Genomic DNA, 26481 nt, shown 5'->3' on the forward strand with positions numbered 1-26481 from the left:
CATTATATGCTCTTTGTAATGAATTATCATGCTAAATGACACACCCACCAGCGCCAGGACAGCTGACAATTGCCACGACAACTGGATAACCCCATATAAGGAATGAAAACAAGTATTGCATCAGTGCTGGGTCCAAATCACACCCCTGTTCTTGGATAACTCATGAATATTCCTCCCTCTCTTTCCAATTCACTCCCTTTTACCTCGAGCCTCCTATATATATGGTATCTCCACCTGAATTGGGTTGAGAATTTGATTTGAGAACTAAGTTCCACTTCTCCATTTAGAAACCTTCCTGGTGGAGACCAGGGGTCTCCGGTGGCTAGGACCCCAGAGCAGGTCCAGTTGACCAATTCAGTAACGCAACCAAGTCAAAGACCAAAAGCAAGGATTTATTACTTGCAGCAACTGCAGAGAACACCGAAGATCTTTCCCAAAACGGCATCTCCCCAAACAGCAAAGTTGGGGCAGTTTTAAACTAAGGGTACATGCATATTTCGTGAACGGTTTGGGTGGTGTATGCACCTTTATGAAGGGGCTTCAGCAGAGGGGAACCCAACATAGAATAGGGGCACCCAACATAGAATAGGGGCAGAGGTTGACAGAGTCCAGGCTTTAGTTGACTGAAGTCACGAGGGTCAGGAAAGGTCAACATCATCATTCCTTAATTTTCCACCAGTCTGCGGTCGCAGCATATAGTTACAACCCTCCGCCTGGTGGGGGCCCTTAGCTCCTGTAGTACAACTCAAAGACACGTATCAGAGTCATCTCTCTCCCTTATGGAGGAACGAGGACTCCTGTTTTTATTGCTGAATTATTGTTTCTTGATTGCTTTTCCTCCATTCCTTTGTTGCTTTAAGGTCATTAATTACTGAGACTTGTTCAAGGGCAAGTATTGTGGCCAGGCTTAGATCAGAAAATGGCTTCTTTATGTCAAAAAACTATATAGGGTTCTTTTCCTCTTGGGACCCTTTCCCACCCCCCACCCCTCCAATCTGCTTACACTGGGACTTCAACCTTCCAGAGATAGGAGGGACACCTTCCCTGGAGAGGCAGACGGAGCACACAACCCCAGCAGAGATCAGTGGAGCTTTTCCCCAAGAACGGGCCTGCCCTCCCCCCAGCCCTGTAAGCCACCCCGAGGTCTCCTGGACCAGCATGTAGGGGTACCTCTTCGCCCCTGGCCCACACTCAGACCCTAGGCTGTGTGGATCAAAGCCTGCATGTGTTAAATGTCTGAAGTATGGCAGGACACCCCTGCTACTTTTGACCTTTTGCTCTGATTCCATTTGAAAGAGAAATAGCACTTCTACGATGGAAAGCAAACTACAAGGCTCTATGAGAATAACTGTTTGAGTATATGCTGCCCTGGAATGATGGCGCATTACAGGAGAATGCCCAGGGGACCTCAAGGCACTCCCTCGGTATAAGCTGTGCACAAAACATGTACGTTTTTCCTCAGAGCCACCAGGCGGGAGGGAGGCTCTAAGCTGGGCCTGGGCTCTGCCCACCAGGCTACGGTGATGCCCTGGGGGAAGCAAACACAGGGTAGGCGTTGGTCGCATTTTACAAGTGGGCAACCTTCAGCGGATTGGCAACCTTCAACCATCTTCTACCCAGAGGGTGCTGAGGCCAGATAAGGTAAGGACCCCAAAAGCCAGGATCTCGTCTGACGCAGACCCTGCGGAGGGCAGGCAGTGAGAACGCATTCCGCCTGGCGTCAGTGGCTCCACCTCGCTGTGCCCGACCGGGGTGCGGGCATCGCGAGCCTCCCGGCCCAAGTCTCTGCTCCCGGGGCTGGGACCCCTTGGGCTTGCGAGAGCGCTGGCCCCGCCCCGCGGCTCCTCCGCGCCTCGCGATTGGCTCCGCACGCCAGGGCGGGGCCGGCCCCCAGGCGGCCGTGATGGCGTCCGGCGCCGCAGGAGCCGCTTCCTGTTGTCCGTGGCCGGGAGGCCGCCGCGTTCCGTCGGAGGCTTAGGGGCTGCGGCGCGCGGCAGTGCCCCCACTCCCTCCCCGCTCCCTTTGGTGAGTTAGGGGTCGGGGGCGAGGCGGGCAGCAGCGGGGCGGCGAGGCCGGGACGCGAACGGCGAGGGGGCGGCAGCCCGCTCCGTGATCTCAAACCCCTGGGTGCCTTGAGCCTGTCCCGCTTCAGAGCCTTCACCCTTCCCAGCCCGAGCCCCGCGCCCCACTCCGACCCTCGCTTTTCGCCCGCACTGCCACTGCTGACCTGTCCCCTCCATTTACCACTCGTGACCGGACCCGGCCCTTCCTTACCCCCACCCCCTCACCACCGGTCTTGCGTAAGTGCAGCCTCCCCCTTGACCTCTCTGCAGCCCAGTTCCAGCCCCGACCTTGGCCACATCCCTCCGCCTCCCTCTCACGTACCTCATCTTCCCTTCTCAGCCCCTTTGGCAATCCTCGTGCTGCACACAGGCCTCCTGGAGACCCACCATCCTGGTTTGCCCTTTTCGGGATCAGCTTTCTTATCGGAATCTCCCACACCCCCCTGGTCAGCTCCCTAAGGTCTGCCCATCCTGCACACCCCACCTCTGTCCCACTCTCATTTAAGACCCACCGCAAGAGCAGATGCCCTGCTGAGCACACCCTTTTCTTTTGATAACTCTGATCTCAGCCCTAGTGCCAGTTTAGGTGTATCTTGTCCTCACAGGCTCAGCCTCTAACTTCCTGGCCCACATGTACTTCCTTTCCATCTCCAACCATCAGAGGACACTCCCATCCCTAAGTCTTTGCTAAACTGCCCCCAACTCTTGGTGCCCCAGTTCCTACCACCCTCACCCAGTGGTATAAAAACTGAGGTCTCCTGCCCCTTCACCTCCGCTGTCCCCCCCTCAACTCTGTACCCATTTCCCCCTTGGCCCCATCCCCATTCAGTGTGAGAGTTTGGTGCAGAATCCCCTGCTAACCCCACCGGCTGCCCCTCAACAACCAAATTTAGGTGCTTGCTGGGAGCCCAGCAATTAGAGACTGAGCCGAGCCTAAGGTGGTAATTAAGTGTGGAGAAGTAGAGACCCCGCCTTGGGTCAGGGTCAGGGGTTTTTCCATGGGTGTCTGGTCCCCTGTACCTTCTCCCAGGGACCGTGTGCCTCACATTCGTATGAAATGACTTGTGCTGGCTTCTGGAATGTTAGGTATCACCCAAATACCGGAAGGTAAGGAATAGCCACTCACCTAGCTCACTCATAGCCTGGGCCATTGGAATCCATCACTTCCTTTTGGCTGGTTTTCTGGCCAGAGAGAAACTCAGCAGCACTGTGTGGCTGCGGCCACAGAACCGTGTCTACGTGTGTTGTCCTGGCACTTGTGAAGGACCCTCCCCCAGTGTTCCTCCCAGCTAGAGCTGATAGCAGACCTGTCGCAACACTGAACACAGGGAGCGCAGCGGTCGCCAGAGATGATGGTCCACGTTGTGGAGAGTGTAGGGGAGAGGGTGCCCAGGAGGCTAAGGCTTCGGCGGGTGCAGAGGCTGTTGAATTGCTTGCTCTTTTTGCAGGGCCTGGATCTTTGGGTTTTGGCCATTTGGTTACCCGTGAACCTGGGGAGCCAAGATATCTGAGTCGCTGAGGCAGAGGGACATCCCTGAGGCACTCGGGCCCCATGCTCAGCATTTATCATCTCCTGGGCTTCTGGGCAACACCGTCTCTCCAAATTCCGGTGACCTGGCTTCCGAGGATTGGCCATTTGGCAGCAATTTTAAAGGGCCCCAAACAGGACCCGTTGCGTTTGCTTGCCATCTATAGTCTTGTTCCTTTGAAAGTTGATTGCCCTTCTCCTTCGGTATCCCCCCCATTAAGGTGCAATATATCGGAATGGTTTCAGCCTGCTGGCATTGTGGTTTAATGGAAGGAGTTGCATCATGGCTAAGAATTGTATACCTCAGAATTGTATCCCTGCCCTGAGCCTTGTGTTTGTTTTATTCTTCTGCTCATGCAGCAGGTGTTTTTTGAGCACCACTGTGTGCTCTGCGTTGTTCTAGGCACTAGACATGCAGTAGGGAATGTGTCAGGCACAGTTCCTGTTTTCAGTCATTCAGAGTTTGGTCCCTGCTGGAATCCTAAGGATGGGACAAGAGTATGGGGGAGATGGGTGTTATTGAATGGAAGGAAGGAGGGAGGAAAGAAAGATGCCAGGTGTTCACTGACTTCACATTTCTGGCCTCACTCACTAGCCTTTGGTTTGGGAATCACAGGGTAGACGTTTCCCGCCCTCCTGCTGGTATCCAATTGCTTCCAAAGCCCAGTTCCCACAGCACAGTGTCTCCATCGCACTAACCCCACCCCCACCCCACCCCCAATCCAGGACTGTTGTCCAGAAACCCAGCTTTCTTCAGGAGGAAGGAGGTGCAGTTTACTCACTTAGCACTCACATGTCTGAAAGATCCGCTGCCTTTCTGAATCAGAAGATAACTTGGTCATTCTTTTCCCACTGATAATTTTGTCATTCTTTTCCAGCTGAAAACCATGACTCATCAATTGGTACAGCAGCGGGATGGCTTACACATCAGGCTGTTTGTTCTGAACAGCCCAGTACAGGATTGGATTCAGACCGTAGAGAGGACGCTGTTGGGAATGGCTGAGAAGTCTCTAAGGAGAAGAGGTTTCTGTTTACTGGTGGCTGGAGCGTTTCAGAAGCAGGGAAGCCAAGCCATCCATTTCTTCTTTTAACGTCAGTCTCATATAAGCCATTCTTTTGTTTTCTTTCTTGATCTCTGAAGGAAGTGAAATTGGACATATATAGAAGGTGAGCAACCAGAACAATTCCTTCTTGTGTGTTGGAACATTTAAGAAAGGACATCTGTGAAACCTGGGGACCATGGAAAGGACCTGGCCTCAGCTGGTTGGCACTGCAGACTTGATGGGTGAGATTGTTTCTTGTTGATTTTAGCCTTATTTGGTAAAAATGGAGCTTTTGAGGGCTAAGTTAATTATTGCTGAGTCTATACGTAATCAGTTTTGCCTGAAACTCTTGGAACCAAAGACCTGAGATTGTTTGATCTGGTGAAAGGCACAAGACTTAGAATAAGGAAACGAGAGAGTTCTGTCTCCTGAGCCTCAGTTTTCTTTGTGAAACCGGGATGATCAACCTTCTCTCACAGGATTGGTTTAAGAAGTAAATGAGATGAGAAGCTAGGAGAGCTGTGTCAGGCTGAATCAGTACTTAGGGGGAGAGGTAGACTTCTCGGGGTTAGGAGTTGCCTAAGGGGCAGGCAGAAGTCACCTTTTCTGCTGAACTCCACCGGGGATGTTTGAAGAACCCTTTGGTAATGTTGCCCATGTTCTCTCCTTACTCTTTTTAGCCTAGGTCTCCTTGCAGCCACCTCTCTCTTTGGTTTGGTTTTTGGTGTCCGTGAAGAGTGTTCTGAGGACAGGAAGCGAAAGCAGTCCCATCGGAAGGTAGACGGGGGGTCTGGAGAGCGATGGAGTGCTGACCCAGCAGTCAGGAGGCCCAGAGCCCCAGTGTGGTTCCATGAGCAAGTTCTCGTGTCACAGACTGTCAGGCTTCTGCCTGTGAGCTGGGTTCCTGTCCCCTGTGGCATGATGGAGCAGACCCATGTAGGTGAGGTGCTTTGGCTTCTTGCAAAGAAAGATGTGCCCTGAATTGTGGCCCAAACCCCGAAGCCTCAGTCCTCTTTGGTGAATTGTCACATGGCCGTTCTCCTCTGTGCTGTCGTCAGCCACGTTGTGGCTTTTCTGACCCTTGGTTTTAGGGGACAGTTACATATCTCACCCTGCTCTGACCTCTCAGCGTCAGCTTGCTTTGGGTTTTTAGCAGACCCTTACTGGGCTGGAGCGCCCACTCACTGACAGGCCTCCCTCCCTCCCGTGAATGTGATTTTCAGTTAATTAGTTAGTGAGGCCTTCATGGACCCAGGCTGTTACTGAGATTGTTGAGACCTAAGCCCTTCCTGGCCTGGCCTGTGGCTGGCTGGGGGAAGAGCAGCTTTGGAGCTTGAGGCCCTGTCTAGAAGAGGCAGGCCTGAGGGGAGGCCTTTGGCCTCTGGGATTGCTGAAGGGGATTGGAGGCCAGGGTCTTGGAGCCAGAGAACCTGGATTTGTCCTCCTGGGCTGCACCAGGTGGCCTGGAAGGAGCATTGTCCAGAGGGACTGTCTGCAGCACGTGTCCCCTTGCCTGGGGCGCTGGTGGCCGGAGTGTGGAGGAGGGCCCTGAGAGTCCCTGGCAGGTGGGAGGGGGAGTGAGGTGAGGGTGAGGCAGTGAGACAGGGCCTGCAGCCAGGGGCCCATGTTCTGGGGTGTGTCACGCCATGACCACAGCTGGCTCTGCAGGGGCCACCCTCCACACCCCTCCCTCCCTCTGCACGTCCTCACTTGGGGAGGTTGGCTCTGGATCCTGGTCACCCTCTGCCCACTCCAGAGGCCAGGGATTGAATCAGAGCATCTCCCACCGTTGAGGGCCACGCTGCCCCTCTCATTTCCAAGTGTCACGCTCACATCCTCCTGTAAACCTTTCCTGCCAGACTGGCCTCCGTGTTCCACTGCCGCCTCTCACCTGGGCGCCCACCTGCAAAGCCCTCCTCCCAGGCCGCCCCTGCCCCCTTGCCCCTCCCTGCCTTCGTCCTAACCCACCCCACCCTCTTCGGGAAGGGGGGGTGATCACGCTCCTTCTGGAGTCTGGGGCTTTCCGTGGAGCTGGGGTTGCCGCTGTGCTGGCAACAGGTGGTGGAGTCGGCCACTGAACAGCCCTGGTATCTTGGGAATTTCGTTGACCTGGGTCAGCTTTTGTTTCTTATCTGTCAGACAGAGATCATAAAACACTCCCAGGGTGGTTATGAGGAATGAATGAGGCAATCCTGTGAAGGGCACGGAACTCATTTCGTGTCTTGGTTTTATTAACTTCTTTGGGCCATGAGTGTTTGAGAGCAGTACCTGTTTTTGTTTTTGGTTTTTGGTGTCCGCTCATGCTTCGCTGTGTGGCCACTAGAGATCTGTTTCGGTGTGAGTGTGCCTGTCCAGTCGTGGTCTACACAGTGGCTGGGGTGGGGCCAGACCAGGCCGCAGCCCTCCCAGGCTCAGGCCCACCCCCACCCGCTCTGCGCCTCAGCCACCCCAGGAGAAGGGCAGCTGCCCCGAGAGCTTTCTCCATGTGCTGACGTCAGCTGCGGGCGCACCCTCATTTAGGCAGTGGCATTCTTTGCCTGTAGATGTGGGTGGCCACATCCACGAGGGCTAGAGAGACCATTTATCCTTGGGAAATATCAGGCTCTGTGCTCAGCGTTTTGTACGGTCATAGTCTCCATTTGAGATGTCCGACACGTGCTCCAGTGCGCCTCGCTGGTTCGTGGCAAATGGAGATCAGAACGCATGTTGTTCCCCTTTAGAGATGACCCTGTGCTGCTCAAGCTAGACCCTTGCAGCCCAAAGGAGAAGCAGCTGTGTGGCAAGAGAGCCCTTCCTTTTGAAGGCGTTTCAGTTGTAGGTTTTCCCGCTGAGCGGGCCGACCCTGGGCTGGGACAGGAGTCAGGGGGCAGTTGCAGGGCCCAGGCCCTGAATGTGAATTGTGAGCCCCTGCTTCCCGGCCCCTGTGGGTTCTTGGCAGCTTCAGCTGCAGCATCCCCCTGGCAACCTCAGCTCTGTATCTAAATTAGTGTTTCATTCCCTGCTTTTTGTGCCAGTGTTTGGTGTGGAGTCAGGAGCCCTTTCTACCCACCCTTTGGCACAGACCCGCGCCTGCCCTCAAAGAGTAATCCCCCCAGTGCTGTAAATCACAAAGTATTATTTCCATTTAACAGATGAGGAAATTGAGGCTCAGAGAGATTAAGTGAAATATCTCAAGTGACCCAGCTGGTGACTGACAGCTGAGACGAAACCCAGGCTCTGACTGCCAGGTCTGGGATCTTCATGTGGATGAGGCTCCTGTTTCTGGGGGTTCTATTGCTCTAAAGCAGCACTTTTGACCCTTCACTTATTGACTCTCTGTGGCATGTTGGTCATGTGATTAAGGTGGGACGCCTTAGCCCTGCCTTAGGTGGATTACCCAAGCTCGAATAGCTGTAACTGATGGAGCCAGTATTGAAACACAGGTTTATATGGCTATCCGTTCACTCAAGGTTGGTTTAAAAAACAAACAGGGAATTCCCTGGCGGTCCAGTGGTTAGGACTCCATGCTTTCACTGCCAGGGCCCGCGTTCAGTCCCTGGTTGGGGAACTAACATCCCGCAAGCTGCACAGCCAATAAATAAACAAATAAAGAAACAAACATTTAAAAAACACAAGTATCTTTGCAAAAAATAACACTTCTCAGTGCAGTTTTCCTCTTCTCTCTACTTTCTCTTTATCTTCTACCATTAGCTTGTAGTAGTTTTGCTGCATAGATACGTAGACATGTGCACGCATGTGAACCCTTGTGTTTGGCGACAAGCAGAGTTACATTGCAGGGGTCGCCACAGGAGCCTCTAAAGGCCTGTGTTGTGTCTGGTGCCACCCAGGTCATCAAGAAGAAGCTAGTGGGCTCCGTGAAGGCTCTGCAGAAGCAGTACGTGTCCTTGCACACGGTGGTCACGAGCGAAGACGGAGATGCCAACAGCATGTGCAGCGCCCTGGAGGCCGTCTTCCTCCACGGCCTGCACACCAAGCACATCCGAGCCGAGGCCGGAGGGAAAGGAAGAAAAGCACCCACCGGAAGCCTCTGCCTCAGCCTGTCTTCTGGCCCCTCCTGAAAGCCATCACCCACAAGTGAGAGCCGCTGGAGGGGGGGATGGGCAGGGGGTTCACATCAGGGAGGAGCTTCAGAGTGTGGGTCGCTGAACGGGAGCCTTCTTTTTACCCCCCTCTGGCAAATTCAGTAGTTGCAGCAGAGGTTGTGTGGCCTGCAAAGCCTAAAATCTTTACTGTCTGGGCCTTTCCAGAAGTGTGTTGCCCCTGCCTTAGGATGTTTGCAGATCTGTGTGCTAAGTATCATACTTGTAACAAGGTAGGGTTTGGGGGGTTTTTTTGTTTTTGTTTTTTTTTTTAAGAAGAGTGGCATCCAGCTGGAGCATCTGAATATGCGCCCTGACACACTTGTCTTGCCAGCCCTGCCCTGAACCTCCTGGGCTTTGGAGCGAGCAGCTGGCACTGTGCCTCTCGAGGCTATTAAATGCCACCTCCTGCCCAAAGGTGCCTTGTCAGTCTCTGATCTTCCTTCCCATTCCTACTGCCACTGCCCTGTCTCAGGCTCTTACCTCATTCCGGGGTGGCAGTGCCTTTCTAATTGTCCCCCTTATGTCATTCTGTCTTTCCTTTGGTGAGTCAGCCAACGTTTACTGAGCTTACGCTGACCGGAGCTCCATCACTGGGTTCTGCAAGAGTCCAGTCCGCACTCCTGTGGAGGAGAGGTGCACAGGGACGGTGGTAGTGAGACAAGGGGCACTTACATCAGAGCAAGGCATTCGGGAGCTGAGTTTGGTACAGGTGGGGTCAGCTTGGGTTGGAGCACCCCACTCTGAAGTCCGTGTGGGTGCGGGCACGTCGATTTCCTGAGCAAAGCCCTGTAGCCCACAGGCTCCCACATGCCAGCCTGGGGTCTGATTCACTTGGCTGGAGCCCCAGAACCTGTATCCTGGCCTAGTTCCCCATGTGATCCCGATACACAGCCAGGTGTGGGGGCCATCACCCCACTTTGCCTCCCCTGTTTGATACTCAAGACCCTGCGTCACCTGGCTTTGCAACCCAGTCGCCCACTCTTCCTCCGCGTGCTGTAATTGGAGCACTCCCCACTCCGGTTACAGTCTGTTGCTTTCCTACCCTTTGTGCTTTTTTCTCCATCAGTCCCTTGTGCCTCGAAGGCTCTCCTTCCATCTTTGCCTCTTCCAATCCCTCAAGGTCCAGCTCAGATACTACCCTTTCTATGGCATTTTTCTTACTCCAGCCCAGAGATGGTTGCCTGGTCCCCACCCCAGCTCTGCTACAACAAGGCTCACCTCAGCATGTCCTTGAAAGGCGGTTTCCTGGACCTAGGGTGGGGACCATGTCTTTACCCTGTGTCTTCACAGCTCCGAGGACCTCACCCTCAGGGGCTCAGCAGACATGTCCTGGACGAACAGGTGATGTCAGGGGCCCGATGGGTAGTTGTCATGAAAATGCAACCATCCTTCAGGACACTCACCTAAAAAAGTTGGGGGTTAGAGCTGAATCTTTCTAAATTCCCCTTGGAACACAAGAATTTTTCATGCCGGTGTATATTTGCAGTCGCCATTATTGGCTCTTGCTAACCAGTGGATAAAATGACCTCTCAGTGACTTGTAGTCAGTTTTTGTTCTCCACCTTCCCAGACACATCATCTCAGAATTGGAGCACCTGATCTTCGTGAGCACGGATGTGGGCCGCTGCTGGGCCTGGCTGCGGCTGGCCCTCAACGATGGCCTGATGGAGTGCTACCTGAAGCTGCTGTTGCTGGAGCAGGCCCGCCTGTGCGAGTACTACCAGCCCACGGTCCTGCTCCATGACGCCGAGGAGGGCGAGTTCCTCCTGAGCTTCCTGCAGGGCCTGACATCCCTGTCCTTTGAGCTCTCCTACAAGTCTGCCATCCTAAATGAGTGGACCCTGACCCCACTGGCCCTCTCTGGGCTCTGCCTGCTCTCGGAGCTCTACGTCCTCACTACCTCTGGCACAGGACTACAGCGGAAGGAGTCTCTGGATTCCATCTCCCATTCCTCAGGCTCAGAGGACATCGAGGTCCAGCACTCGGGCCATAAGATCCAGCGGAACAGGCAGCTCATGGCCTCCTCCCTCAGCCTGGACACGGCCCGTTCATCCCAGCTCTCTGGCAGCCTCAACTCTGACAGCTGCCTCCTCCAAGAGAATGCCTCCAAGAGTCCAGACCGTTCCGAGGAGCCCATGTGCTGCCACTCAGACCTGGGAACAGCAAATGCCGAAGATTCGGACCCGTCTCTGCAAGAGTGAGTGCCCGTCCCCCACCCCTTCCCGCTCGCTCCTTCCTTCCTTCTTCTCTTCCTCTTGCCCTCTCTCCCTTCCTGGAGCTCAGTGTGATTGCCTGTCACTGAGCACAGAACTCTGTTAGGGCATAAGTCAGACCAAGGGGCCAGTATTCTCTCGTTTTTGGATGGAATGTCCTATAAATATCAATGAAGTCGAGAGGGTCTGATGTGTCAGTTAAAGCTTGTGTGTCTTTATATATTTTCTGTTTGGATGATCTGTCTATTAATGTAAGTGGGGTGTTCAAGTCTCCCACTATGATTGTGTTACTGTCAATGTCCCCTTTTATGGCTGTTAGCATTTGCCTTATGTATTGAGGTGCTCCTATGTTGGGAGCATAGATATTCACCATTGTGATATGTTCTTGGATGGATCCCTTGATCATTATGTAGTGTCCTTCCTTGTCTCTTGTAATATTCTATACTTTAAAGTCTAATTTGTCTGATATGAGTATTGCTACTCCAGCTTTCTTTTGACTTCCATTTGCATGGAATATCTTTTCCCATCCCTTTACTTTCAGTCTATATGTATCCCTTGGTCTGAAGTGGGTTTCTTGGAGGCAGCATATAGAAGGGTCTTGTTTTTGCATCCATTCAACCAGTGTGTGTCTTCTGGTTGGAGCATTTAATCCATTTACATTTAAGATGATTATTGACATGTGTGTTTCTATAACCATTTTCTTAATTGTTTTGGGTTTGTATTTGTAGGTGTTTTCCTTTTCTTGTGTTTCCTACTTAGAGAAGTTCCTTTAGCACTTGTTGTAAGGTTGGTTTGGTGGTGCTGCATTCTCTTAACTTTTGCTTGTCTGGAAAGCTTTTGATTTCTCCCTCAAATCTGAATGAGATTCTTGCTGGGTAGAGTATTCTTGGCTGTAGGTTTTTCTCTTTCAGGACTTGAAATATATCCTGCCATTCCCTTCTGGCCTGCAGAGTTTCTGTCTAAAGGTCAGCTGTTATCCTTATGGGTTTTCCCTTATATGTTATTTGTTGCTTTTCTCTTGCTGGTTTTAATATTTTTTCTTTGTGTTGAATTGTCGTTAGTTTGATTACTATGTGCCTTGGTGTATTTCTCCTTGGGTTTATTCTGTATGGGACTCTCTGTGCTTCTTGGACTTGGTTAATTATTTCCTTTCCCATGTTGGGGAAGTTTTCCACTATAACCTCTTGAAATATTTTCTCAGACCCTTTCTTTTTTCTTCTTCTGGGATGCCTACAATGCGAATGTTGCTACGCTTAATGTTACCCCTGAGGTCTCTGAGAATGTCTTCTATTCTTTTTATTCTTTTTTCTTTTTCCTGCTCTGTGGCACTTATTTCCCCCATTCTGTCTTCCAACTCACTTATTCGTTCTTCTGCCTCAGTCATTCTGCTGGTTATAGCATCTAGAGTATTTTTAATTTCAGTTATTTTGTTATCCATTGCTGTTTGTTTTTCTGAGTTCTTATGAACTGTTTCTTGTACTTTATTTTGTTATTGCGATTTTGGATCATTTTTACTATCATTACTCTGAATTCTTTTTCAGGCATTTTTCCTATTTCCTCTTCATTTATTTGGTCTTGTGGGTTCTTTTCCTGCTCCTTTGCCTGCATGGTGTTTCTTTGTTTCCTCATGGTTGTCCAAACTTCTCGGGTTGCTTGTCCTGGCGATAGAGGTGTTTATAGAAGACTGTCCAAGCCCCAGACTAATGTCTGAGTGTTGAGTTAAACAAATACTAAGTCTAAGAAACACATACATGTATAAGACACACAATTATTGAATCCATTAGGACATAAGGCTCTGGAAAGACCTGACAGAAGAACCCCAGTATGCTATCAGATATTCAAAGAGAAACCCAACAGAAATTGAAAACCAAAACAGAACAAAACAGAAACAAAAGCAAAAACAAACAAAGAAATAACACCTTACCCATACAAACACTAATCCAGGGAGATATTGTAAGCTCGGATCAAATATCAAAAAGAGCTAGAGTAGCACCAGAGAGAATGGAGATTCTCAGAATGAAATTAGACAATTGTACTAAGAACTAAGATAAAGACAAAAACCTAATTTTAAATACCAAGGCGGTTTGTCTTCTGGAGAATAGAGCAGGGAGTCTGAGCAGATCGATAGTGTTGCTTATAAGTATGTTAAGATAAAATAAACTAAAAATGGGCAGAAGACAGGGGAACAGAAGAGCCTAGTGTGATTGGAAATATGCAAATAAAAAGAAAGGAATAGAAATGTATAAAAGATAGAGATGAAAGGAAGGTAGGAGAGCTATATAGTCCATACTACCAAAAACTTAGCTAGAAATAGAAGAATATAAAAAGGCAAAAAAATTAAAATAGAATAAAAAATAGAATTAAAAAAATATGTTATAAAACTTGTAGATCCCTTAGGTGTAAGATTGTAATTAGTAAAGGAAAAGAAAAAAGAAAAAGAAAAAAAGCCAGAACTGATCCCAGAATGGACCAGTTCGATAGAATTGATACTAATATTTCTGTTTCCTTAGAGTCTCAGCTGTAAGTGTCCTTCTACTTTCCTTGGGTTTTTTGTATTCTTTTGTGGCCAGCAGAGCTTCCTTTATTGTTCTTCTGTAAGCGTTGGTGTGTGGGGAGGGAGAGGGTACACTAGTGGCTCCTTCCCCTGGGAGTGAGTGAGCCGTGGCGCACTGTTGTTTCAGTCGGGCTTGGAGGTGCCTGTTGCAGAGGGACGCCGGTGGCTCAGGTGTAAACAGAATGTCTCAGAGTAGGGCCTCTCTCCAGGCTTCTTTGTTCTCAGCAGCCTCCCTGCTGCCGGCATTCCAAGGGGTTTTAAGCTAGCCCCGCCCGAGGGCCTGAGGGTCCCTGTTATCCCTGAGTGCCTTAGGTGGCCCTCAGGGGTCCCTGCACTGCCCACTGCAGGCACCGAAAGAGAGAGAGAGGCTATGCCCGCAGCTCCTCCCCCCCCACCCGTGAGCCTGCAGCATCCAGCTGCCATCATGGCCGGGCAGCTCTCAGGGGCAGGCACTCCTCACCGCGGACCTCTTCCCTCCTGTTCTCTCGGTCCGTCACCTTACTGGCAACAGTTTTTCTCACGCTGAACCATCTCTCCAGTTCCCATGCTTCCACTCCTGGACCCTCTGTTCAGCTGTGAATCGACGTCTCAGTCTGGGAATGCTGAGCTGTGGTGCAGACCCTCCGTGTGTTTCTCACTCCCTCCCATCTGCCACAGCTCAGCTGCTTCACCCTCTTTGAGCCGTCATAGATGCCTCCCTACCGGTTATGTCGGGATGCTTGCGGTCCTTTCTGGTGTCCACGGTCATCCGCTGGTGTTCAGTTGGTTCTCTGTGGGAATTATTGCATCTTTTGGTGCATTCCCAATGAATCTGTGGAGAGGGATGCATTCCACATCCCTCTACTTCGCCACCATCTTTTCTCCCCCTGTATATACATTTTCCTTATCCACTCATCAGTTGATGGGCATTTGGGTTCTTTTTACCTGCTGGCTATAATAAACATTTCCAAACAAACACAAAAGTGGAAAGAAGAATATAATTGTTCTTTCTCACATGTTCCTGTCACCTAGATTCAACAAGTATGAGGATTTTGTTATACTTGTTTCTTCTTTGTTTTTATTTTTCTGACTGAAGTATTTCAAAGCAAGTTCCAAAATCACTTTGTCTTGACATCCTTCCATATGCATCTCTTAAAAATATGGACCATTTTTCCCTGGCCAGGGGTGGAGCCTCTGGGGTGGAGCAGGATGCTGGACCAGGAGAGAATTTCCTAGCCCCAGGGAATATTTATCAGTGTGAGCTCTCCTGGAGTTTTCCATCTCGACATTGAGACCTGGCTCCACTCAACTGCCTGCAGGCTCCAGTGCTGGATGCCTCATGACAAACAACCAGCAAGACAGGAACACAGCCCCACTCATCAGCAGACAGGCTGCATAAAAAGTCATACTAAGCTCACAGACACCCCAAAACACACTCCCTGATGTGGCCCTGCCCATCAGAGGGACAAGACTCAGCTCCACCTGCCAGAGTGCAGGCACTAGTCCCTCCCAGCAGGAAGCCTACACAAGCCCCTAGACCAATCTCACCCACTAGGGAGCAGACACCAGAAGCAAGAGGAACCATGACCCTGTAGCCTGTGGAAAGGAGACCACTAACACAGTAAGTTAGACAAAATGAGGTGACAGAGAAATATGTTGCAGACAAAGGAGCAAGGTAAAAACCCACAAGACCAAATAAAGGAAGAGGAAATAGGCAATCTACCTACAAAAGAATTCAGAGTAATGATAGTAAAGATGATCTAAGATCTCAGAAATAGAATGGAGGCACAGATCCAGAAGATACAAGAAATGTTTAACAAGGACCTAGAAGAACTAAAGAGCAAACAAACAGTGATGAACAACACATTTACTGAAGTGAAAAATGCACCGGAAGGAATCAATAGTAGAATAACTGAGGCATAAGAACAGATAAATGAGCTGGAAAATAGAATAGTGGAAATAACTGCCGCGGAGCAAAATAAATAAAAAACAATGAAAAGAAATGATGACAGTTTCAGAGAACTTTGGCACAACATTAAATGCGCTAACATTTGAATTATAGGGGTCCCAGAAGAAGAATAGAAAGAGAAAGGGTCTGAGAAAATATTTGAAGAGATTATAGTCAATAACTTCCCTAACATGGGGAAGGAAATAGTAACCCAAGTCCAGGAAGCACAGAGAGTCCCATATAGGATAAATCCAAGGAGAAACACACTGAGACACATATTAATCAAACTACCAAAAATTAAATACAAAGAAAAATATTAAAAGCAGCAAGGGAAAAGCCACAAATAACATACAAGGGAATCCCCATAAGGTTATCAGCTGATGTTTCAGCAGAAACACTGCAGGCCAGAAGAGAGTGGCATGATATATTTAAAGTGAATAAAGGGAAAACCCACAACCAAGATTTACTCTACCCAGCATTCAGAATCAATGGGGAAAGCAGAAGCTTTACAGACAAGCAAAAGCTAAGAGAATTCATCACCACCAAACCAGCTTTACAACAAATACTAAAGAAATCTCTCTAGGTGGGAAACCCAAAGAGAAGAAAAAGACCTACAAAAACAAACCCAAAAACAATTAAGAAAATGATAATAAGAATGTACATACCAATAATCACCTTCAATGTAAAAGGATTAAATGCTCCAACCAAAAGACACAGTCTGGCTGAATGGATATAAAAACAAGACCCATATCTACACTGTCTAAAAGACCTAGGGACACATACAGACTGACAGTGAGGGGATGGAAAAAGATATTCCATGCAAATAGAAATCAAAAGAAAGCTGGAGTAGCAATACTTATATCAGACAAAATAGACTTTAAAATAGAGACTATTAGAAGAGACAAGGAAGGACACTACATAATAATTAAGGAATCAATCCAAGAAGATATAACAGTTGAAAATATTTGTGCACCCAACATTGTCTTATGTCAATACACAAGACAAATGCTAACAGCCATCAAAGGGGAAATCGACAGTAACACAATAATAGTGGGGGACTTTTAAACCCCACTTACACCAATGGACAGATCATCCAGACAGGAAATTAATCAGGAAACAAGCCTTAAATGACACATTAGACCAGGTAGATTTAATTGATATTTATAGGCCATTCCATCCGAAAGCAGCAGAATACACTTTCTTCTCAAGTGCACACAGAACATTCTCTAGGATAGATCACATTTTGGGTCACAAATCAAGCCTTGGTAAATTTAAGAAAATTGAAATCATATCAAGCATCTTTTCCAGCCACAGTGCTATGAGATTAGAAATCACATACAGAGGAAAAACTGTAAAAAACACAAAGACATGGAGGCTAAACAATATGCTACTAAATAATCAATGGCTCATTGAAGAAATCAACAAGGAAATAAAAAAACACCTAGAAATAAATGACAACAAAAACATGATGACCCAAAACCTATGGGATGCAGCAAAAGCAATTCTAAGAGGCAAGTTTATAGCAATACAGTGCTATCTTAAGAAACAAGAAAAATCTCAAATAAACAATCTAACCTTACACCTAAATCAACTAGAGAAAGAAAAACAAACAAAACCCAAAGTTAGTAGAAGGAAGGAAATCATAAAGATCAGAGCAGAAATAAATGAAATAGAAAGAAAGAAAACCATAGCAAAGATCAATGAGAAGATCTTTGACAAGATAATCTAAATTGATAAACCTTTAGCCAGACTCATCAAGAAAAAAAGGGGTCTCTCGACTGGGAAGATCCCACATGCTGAGGAGCAACTAAGCCCACAACTACTTGCACTCTAGAACCCATGATCCACAGCTACTGACCCCTGGTGTTGCAACTACTGAAGCCCATGCACATAGAGCCTGTGCTCAACAAGGGAAGCCACTGCAATGAGAGGCCTATCACTGCAACAAAGAGTAGCCCCCACTCGCCAGAACTAGAGAAAGCCTGCATGCAGCAACAAAGACCCAATGCAGCCAAAAAAAAAAAGAAAGAAAGAAAAAGAGAGGACTCAAATCAATAAAATTAGAAATGAAAAAGAAGTTACAACTGACACCACAGAAATGCAAGGGGTCATAAGAGACTACTACAAGCAAATACATGCCAATAAAATGGACAACCTGGAAGAAATAGACAAATTCTTAGAAAGGTACAACCTTCCAAAACTGAACCAGGAATAAATAGAACATATGAACAGACCAATCACAAGTAATGAAATTGAAACTGTGATCAAAAATCTTCCAACAAACAAAAGTTCGGGACCAGATGGCTTCACAGGTGAATTCTGTTCAACATTTAAAGAAGAGCTAACATCATACTTCTCAAACTCTTCTAAAAAATTGCAGAGGGTGGAACACTCCCAAGCTCATTCTGCAAGGCCACCATCACCCTGGTAGCACAATCAGACAAAGATATCACCAAAAAAGAAAATTACAGGTCTATATCACTGATGAACATAGATGCAAAAATCCTCAACAAAATACTAGCAGAGTCCAACAACACATTAAAAGGATCATACACCATGATCAAGTGGGATTTATCCCAGGGATGCAAGAATTCTTCAGTATACGCAAATCAATCAATGTGATACACCATATTAACAACTGAAGAATAAAAACCGTATGATCAAAAGAATAAAATACCTAGGAATAAATCTACCTAAGGAGGCAAAAGAGCTGTACTCAGAAAACTATAAGACACTGATGAAAGAAATCAACAATGACACAAACAGATGGAGAGATAAACCATGTTCTTGGATTGGAAGAATCAATATTGTGAAAATGCCTATACTACCCAAAGCAATGTACAGATTCAATGTAATCCCTATCAAATTACCAATGGCATTTTTCACAGAATTACAACAAAATTTTACGATCTGTGTGGACACAGAAAAGACCCTGAAGAGTCAAAGCAATATTGAGAAAGAAAAATGGAGCTGGAGGAATCAGATTCCCTGACTTCAAACTATACTACAAAGCTACAGTAATCAAGAGAGTATGGTACTGGCTCAAAAACAAAAATATAGATCGATGGAACGGGATAGAAAGTTCAGAGATAAAACCACGCACTATGGTCACCTAATCTATGACAAAAGAGGCAAGAATATAGCAATACAATGGAGAAAAACAGTCTCTTCAGTAAGTGGTGCTGGGAAAACTAGATGGCTATATGCAAAAGAATGAAATTAGAACACTCCCTAACACCATACACAAAAATAAACTGAGCATGGATTAAAGACCTAAATATAAGGCCAGACACTATAAAACTCGTAGAGGAAAACATAGGCAGAACACTCTTTGACATAAATCATAGCATGATCTTTTTTGACCCACCTCTTAGAGTAATGAAAATAAAGATAAAAATAAACAAGTGAGACCTAAGTAGACTTAAAAGCTTTTGCACAGCAAAGGAAGCCATAAACAAAACAAAAAAGACAACCCTCAGAATGGGCGAAAATATTTGCAAACAAAGCAACTGACAAGGGATTAATCTCCAAAATATACAAACAGCTCATGCAACTCAATATCAAAAAAAAAAAAAACCCAATCAAAAAAGGGCAGAAGAGCTAAATAGACATTTCTCCAAAGAAGACATACCGATGGCCAACAAACACATGAAAGGATGCTCAACATCACTGTTAGAGAAATGCAAATCAAAACTACAATGAGCTATCACCTCATACCAGTCAGAATGGCCATCATCAAAAAATGTACAAAAAATAAATGCTGGAGAGGGTGTGGAGAAAAGGGAACCCTCTTGCACTGTTGGTGAGAATGTAAATTGATACAACACCGTATGGAGGTTCCTCAAAAAATAGATCTACCATATGACCCAACAATCCCACTCCTGGGCATATACCGGAGAAAACCATAATTCAAAAAGATGCATGCACCCCAGTGTTCATTGCTGCACTGTTTACAATAGCCAGGACATGGAAGCAACCAAAATGTCCATCAACAGAGGAATGGATAAAGAAGATGTGGTACATATATATACAATGGAATATTACTCAGCCATAAAAAGGAATGAAATGGTGCCATTTGCAGAGACATGGATGGACCTGGAGACTGTTAACAGAGTGAAGTAAGTCAGAAAGAGAGAAACAAATATCACTTATACGTGGAATCTAGAAGAATGATAGAGTTGGAGTTATTTGCAAAGCAGAAATAGAGACACCAGCATAGAGAACTAATTTATGGTTACCAAGGAGGGAAGAGGGGGTGGGATGGATTGGGAGATTGGGATTGACATAATATAGACTACCATGTATAAAATAGATAACTAATGAGAACCTACTGTATAGCACAGGGAGCTCTACTCAGTGCTCTGTGGTGACCTAAATGGGAAGGAAATCCAAAAAGAGGGGATATGTGCACACGTATAGTTGATTCACTTTGCTACACAGCAGAAACTAACACAACAGTGTAGAGCAACTATACTCCAATAAAAATTAATTTTGTATATGTCCAAATATCAATGAAAAAAAGGACCATTTTTTTACATTACTGCAATGCCATTGTATAGTTTAATTTTATATTTCCCTACTTATCTCTAAAATGTTTTTTTCAGTTAGTTTGTTCAAATAAAACACCAAAGAAAGTTTACACGCTGCATCTGTTATGACACTTAAATCTCAGGGGATATACAGCTGTTCCTCCTCTCTCCCCCCTCTTTTATTCAGGCTTCTATTTATTGAAGAAACTGTCTTTTGCCAGTTGTCTTGTAGAAATTCCCATATACTAAATTTGTTTCCTCATCTGTCTTGTTCCTCTAGCAGCTGTGTTCCCTGTGAAGTGGAAGTCAGCTCCAATGGCTTAATTATTTTCAGTTTCAACATTGTTTGACAAGAATGCTTCATATGTGATACTGTGCACTTCACGTTCCCTTCCATCATGAAACACAGATCTATTTTATCTTTTTGAAAATGGCTGTAAAGTTGTCTCAAATTACTTATTTAAAATTCTATCATCATTCCCTATAATTTGAGATGCCATCTTAACTATATACTTAATTTCTGTATGTACTTGACTATTTTTGAAGTTTATATTCTGTCCTATTGGTCTACTTATTCATGAGCTAATCGTAAATTGCTTTGAATATAACAGCTTTATCATGTTTTAATATAGGTAGGTCTAACCCCTCACCCCCCTTCCTTAGACATATACATGTATATGGCTTCTCTCCACCACCCCCAAGATCTGGCTATTCTTTATGGGAATGTCTTTTTTGTGTGACTTTCATTAGTACGATATTTGTCTAGGTTGTTTTTTTTTTAATCTTCCATTTGCTGTGTAACATATTCCCAAGTGAGACGATTATTGATTTCTTAGGATTTGGGAATCACTTAGGTTGTCAGAGCACTTACCGCATGTAGCTGCTTATTACCATGCCAAGTTAAAACCCCAACATGATGAAGAAATATGAAGGCATATGGTACACCATTATTTCCTGTTTTCTTTGGTACAGAAATACCCACTATCCTTTCAAATTTAGACTGAACATCAAAATCTTCCACATTCAATGTAGATGTGCATTATTCTGAGTCAAAATGAGACCATGTGATCATGTGCATGCTTGGCTGTTGCTCGGGCCTCCATAGGTTTAGACGATGTCATACATGCCTCAGTAGCTGTGCACCAGTAAGAGTGCCCCATGGGCATCATGAGCTACCCATGAAGAAGCTCAGGAAAGAGAGGGAGCACCTCTGCCTGGCACTATGCTTACCTCCCTAGGTTCCTGTTTTCCTTAGACTTTGGACTAGTAATTCCTTGCTCTCTTATCAGTTCTTCAGTGCTTTCAAGAAGATGCTTGTTATATTTTATCCAAAATTTTAGTTGTTTTAAGCGAAAAGGTTAATCTGAGTAACACAGTCCTCCAAATAAATGCAAACAGAACTTGCTAGCCAATTTTTGTTAGGAGTTAAGGTATCTTACCCAGGAGTTCAAAAAACAATATTAAACTTTACTCATTTACTCATTTTGATTTATTTTACCATTTGCTGTAAATAATTGAGAACTTACTTAACCGTCATGAATATTTCGCTTCTAATTCTAACACCCTTATTGATCCCCTTGGCATATATGAACAGACCTTAGTAAATCTTGGTCTTCTTCACAAGACTGATAATCATATTGCACAGGAAATAATATCAATGGTCACACTTTAGAGCCAATAAGTTTTTCTTACAGTCTTTTCTTTTTCACAAGGTGGAATTATTGATGTCAATAAAGTGGGTGCTCTTTTGCAGAGCATGGGGATGAAACTTACAGAAAAAGAAATTCATGATCTGACACGCCATCTACCAGTTGATGGTGAGTATTTAAGGTATATTTGAATTGCTCAGGATATCTGAAGAATATGGGCTTGTATAAAAACAAATCTCTGAAAACCCTTATTTGGCACTGAGACAGAAAAGATTAAAGGTGACTCAAGACTGAAAGTAAACGTGTTTTGTTCCTTGACTTTTTCAGCAACTCTGTTTCAGTTGAGAATATGACCAGGGCCACTATTAGCCTTGGATAGAAGTAGAGAAGGACAGTGCTGTGAGGACAAGGGAATAGTATACATAGAATAGAAGAAACCTTAACACAGGAAATTTTTTTTTTTCTGAAACGTGAGAAAGGAGAGCATGGCCAAGAGCAGGAAGTTACTTTAAAGGAAAAAAAACAAAACAAAACAAAGAGTTCTATCCCCACCATTATTTCCAGGGACATTTAGGACAGCAGAATAAGAGAGGAATGAGAAGTGTGGGACCTATTTCCTATGCCAGGTGAGCAAGTCAAAGTCCTTCAGATACCCCAGAAGGGGAAAGGACCATGAAGCATTAAGGTTGGAATGTAAGGAATGCCCGAATGCCCAGCCACTCACTTAATGCTTCTGCTTACATTCTCACATTCCTGAACCAGACTCTATGGTCCAAGGACTGTGTTCCCAGACTTCTAATCTCCCTTGGTGGCCTAGAGACAAATCTAAACTTTAGTCAATTCTAAATTAGGGTTAAAGTAATTCATAAACCGAAAGTTAAAGATATAAACCTGAGAATACTCCAGTGAGGCTAAGTGTCCGGAACAGTCCCTATTTTACAACCTTAGTTGAATTAATACTTGCTCATCTCATTAAGGTGCATTTAATTCCATCATTGTGTAGGATAGCACTGTTCCCTAAAATATATTTTTGTTAATTTATTCTATAATTTTTTACGACTTTCAGTCTACCAGAAAGAATATGCAGGTGGTCTTTGTTGTCTTATTTTCTTTGCTTGGGATGACGTATCCAGCAGGAAAAGTGAGACTAGATATGGAACCATCAATTATCATAATAGAAAACTATTTTTTAGCTTAAGAGGCCTATCTGAGATTATGATGGTACTTTTTTAAGACTGCTAAAATGAGCAGAATTATGAAAGAATAAAAACATATATAGCTATTATATGGGACTATCATCTAGTCTTGCCATTGATTCCTGTTCCTTGCTTTGAAATAATAATTTAAGATCAAAAGGTATACATGAAGTAAAATGAATATATGGAATGATTAAGCCTTTTAATCATTTGATTATCAGTTATTAAAATTGACTTAATAATCTGTTGATTACTATGAAAAATATGTGACTCATTAGAGTTGGGAAATTGACCTTAAAATGATGAATATTTTATTCACATAAATCAAGAGTAAACCAGTCTGCCTAGGTCAGTGAAAATGAAAGGAAATTAGTAATTAGATTCTCAGTAAAGAAAAAGATAATTTCAAAAATCCAATTAAAACAGTGGTGAATAATAGATTCTAATTTTAAACTTTGCTCTCTTCACCCCAGTCAGACTAGTATTTGGTTCTCCAAAGTCTAAAGCTAAAAATCAGTTCCTGTATAGAGAGGTGAGTTCTGAATCTCACACCTTTAGAATTTGTTTTCCTACATGACAGTGGATCAAAGCAAGTATTAAAACAGGCACATATATAACCAGTAGAATAATTTTTCTTCGTGTACTTTGTGTTCGTTAGGGGATGAGTAGGATAAAATTCAATGACCAATAATTGCTACTGTGCAAAGCGGCATAAATCCGTTAAGAAGAATCTCACAGTTATGAAACTTTGCATATGGTTAGGTACTAGTTGATATTGAGGAATTATTGTTAATTTTCATAGTTGTTATAACGGCATTGTTACACAAAAAGTTAGAGATGTGTACTGAAGCATTTTAGGTGAAATGACATGACTTCTGAGATTGGCTTTCTGATGATCACTTTCACAATTTTGTAACTGTTGAACTGTTAAATCAACATGGGAGCTGATTATAGTATTTTCTGTATTTTTGAATATATTTGAAAATTCTATAATAAAAATTTAAAATGGTCAGAAAAAAAGAAAAAGAAGAATCTCAAATGTGTGCTTGCCCTCCAACACTCCACTTGAGCAGTACATAACCAGAAGGGTCCAAATCATTAATATGTGTTCTAAACCAGTATGATAATTTCCTAGTCATCTCTCATGCAAGTTTTATTTTTATAAGAAAGGCTTTATTTTTTTTAGTTAATTAATTAATGTATTTTATTGGCTGTGTTGGGTCTTTTTTGCTGTGCATGGGCTTTCTTTAGTTGTGATGAGTGGGGGCCACTCTTCATTGTGGCGCGCGGGCTCCTCGTTGCCGTGGCTCCTCTTGTTGCGGAGCACAGGCTCTAGGTGCATGGGCTTCAGTAGTTACAGCACATGGGCTCAAGAGTTACGGCTCACGGGCTCTAAAGCGCAGGCTCAATAGTTGTGGTGCACAGGCTTAGTTGCTCCGCGGCATGTTGGATCTTCCTGGAGCAGGGATCGAACTCGTGTCCCCTGCATTGGCAGGCGGATTCTCAACCACTACGCCACCTAGTAAGCCCTCTCATGCGGTTTTCTATTTTCCAAAGGAGGCATGGCAGAAAGCATAGTCATTTTGAAATGATCAGCAGCATCCTGGCCAATTTCAATGGCACAAAGAGTAATACTAGTTCATACTCAATACAGAGGTACAAACTTGGCCGTCTCCCTACCTCTTACTCACTTAAAATCACTACCATTCCCCCCACCCCCCCACCCCCCACCGAACCATCCTAATTGTACCTTATGCCCAATAAGGCATAATACCCTTCTTCACTTTATTACTTTTTTATGATTCATTACCTTTTGTATATATAATAGTGTTATACTCAAAGACTTCATGAAGCCCTAGAGTACAGGGAAGCAAGTCTATACATTCAGCTCATTGCTCTAGAATTTTAAGGTTAAAGAGAAATACATATCTATTTTTATAAATGTGTAGTTTTAATAGAAGAAAAAAATCACCAATGTATGTGATCAGAAATTCCAAGATAGGTGTGATGGCCAAAGGAACTAGAGAAAGATACCTTAGAAAAAGGTAGAAAGATAAGAAAGGTGGTCCCCATAAACTCATATCTGACAAATGTGGTTGGACCAGAGCTGAGAAGTTGATACAGAGCTAAGTCAGCATCATTGGAACATTTCACCATGCTTTTAAGATAGAACGACAACCTACAAATTTAAGAGCTACATTCAAGACTCCATTTTTCCAAGGGACAAAGATCCCCCACCTTAACTAAAATGGAGTTGATATTTAATATCTGGGGTTTATATACGTATAGTTCAGTCCAATAAAGTGATGGTGCTAGTGCACTTTGGTTGATCTCTTATTTCCCAACTTATCCTCTTTTTTGTTTGCTTTTTATATGAATCTTTGGCATTGTTACCTTGTTTTGTCTTTTCTTGTAGCTAACGGGAAGGTTGAGCTTAACAAATTGATGGACGCAGTGACAGCTGTTACAGGTTAGTAAACAATTCCTGTGAATCTAAGGTCCCAATTCTTATAGTAAATTATATTTTAATGCTCTATTCCAACTGCCTTTTTAGTCTGCCACTTTACCATTTTACTAGAGAAAAATCTCTATTCAATTGCCTAGACTATGGATCGGCAAACCACGACCCTTGGGCCAAGTCTACTTCTGTTTTTGTAAACAGCTTTATTGGAACATGACTATGCCCATTAGTCTATGTATTGTTTATGGAAGCGTTTACACTACACTGAGAGGGCCACGTAGTTGTGACAGAGATCATATGCCCTGCAAAGCCTAAAATACTTACTACATTTTACTAGCTTTCACAGGAAAGTTTGCTGACTTCTAGCCTAGCGTTTAATTTAGATAGAGTGACCTCATATCCTGGTTTTCTTTACCGTTATGGTTTACCAGAGGTAGATTAATTTTAACTAATTATTTTTAATACCATCTTTTACTCTGAGTAGTCCTTATTTACATGATAAATTACATGGACATTCTAACTTTAGATTATCTACATTATATACTTCAGTGCAATGCCTTGATAGAAAATTCCTTATTCTCTGAGGTTTACTGCAAACAATACTTCAGTATGCCTAATCTGAGTATCATGAAGAGAAATTACCTTGCTACAGTTGTAGCCCCCAATTATAATACCAGGCAAGCTAGCCCAGAATTCATAGAACTGAAAGGCTCATGGACCCGGTTACAATGTTTGAATCACACCATTTATAAATTATTTTAAAACACACAGCAAGGGGACTTTGCCTGGCAGTCCAGTGGTTAAGACTCCACACTTCTACTGCATGGGGCATGCGTTTGATCCCTGGTCAGGGAACTAAGATCCCACATGCTGCACGGTATGGCCTAAATAAATAAACAAACATTAATCTAAAAGTAAATAAATAAAATACACAGCAGGAAGCACAGGGGAAAATATGGAATAAATTAACAAAGTGAGGGTAGGGTGTATAGATGGACCACACTACCTGAATTTGGGGTACATAATGTGCATAGTAAGTTTTTTTTTTTTTTTAAGGTTTCAGTATTTTATTCAAGTTTTCTTTTAAGTGATGTTAATTACAGCATTTGAAGGGGAGGATCCAATTCCACACAAAATGGAAGACTCTAAAATGTATCCATTAAACTGCTAAAAAATAAACCAAGTGGCGAGAATACACCAGAAGTTCAGTTTAGATTCTGAGTGTTGTCACCATGTG

At 44.8% G+C, this 26481-nt stretch overlaps 1 protein-coding gene across 1 annotated transcript; it reads left to right on the forward strand.

Moving 5' to 3' along the window:
- The first annotated feature begins 7337 nt into the window (after nucleotides 1–7337).
- LOC130839631 (pleckstrin homology domain-containing family M member 1-like) lies at nucleotides 7338–20297 on the forward strand. The gene is given in 6 exon segments (XM_057713859.1): nucleotides 7338–7533; nucleotides 7649–7716; nucleotides 8462–8630; nucleotides 8633–8708; nucleotides 10286–10912; nucleotides 20219–20297. Coding segments are annotated over 6 exon segments (1206 nt in total). The 3' UTR covers nucleotides 20289–20297.
- Nucleotides 20298–26481: the final 6184 nt, after the last annotated feature.

Source organism: Hippopotamus amphibius, chromosome 17 (genome assembly GCF_030028045.1).
Source record: "Hippopotamus amphibius kiboko isolate mHipAmp2 chromosome 17, mHipAmp2.hap2, whole genome shotgun sequence".
NCBI lineage: Eukaryota > Metazoa > Chordata > Mammalia > Artiodactyla > Hippopotamidae > Hippopotamus > Hippopotamus amphibius.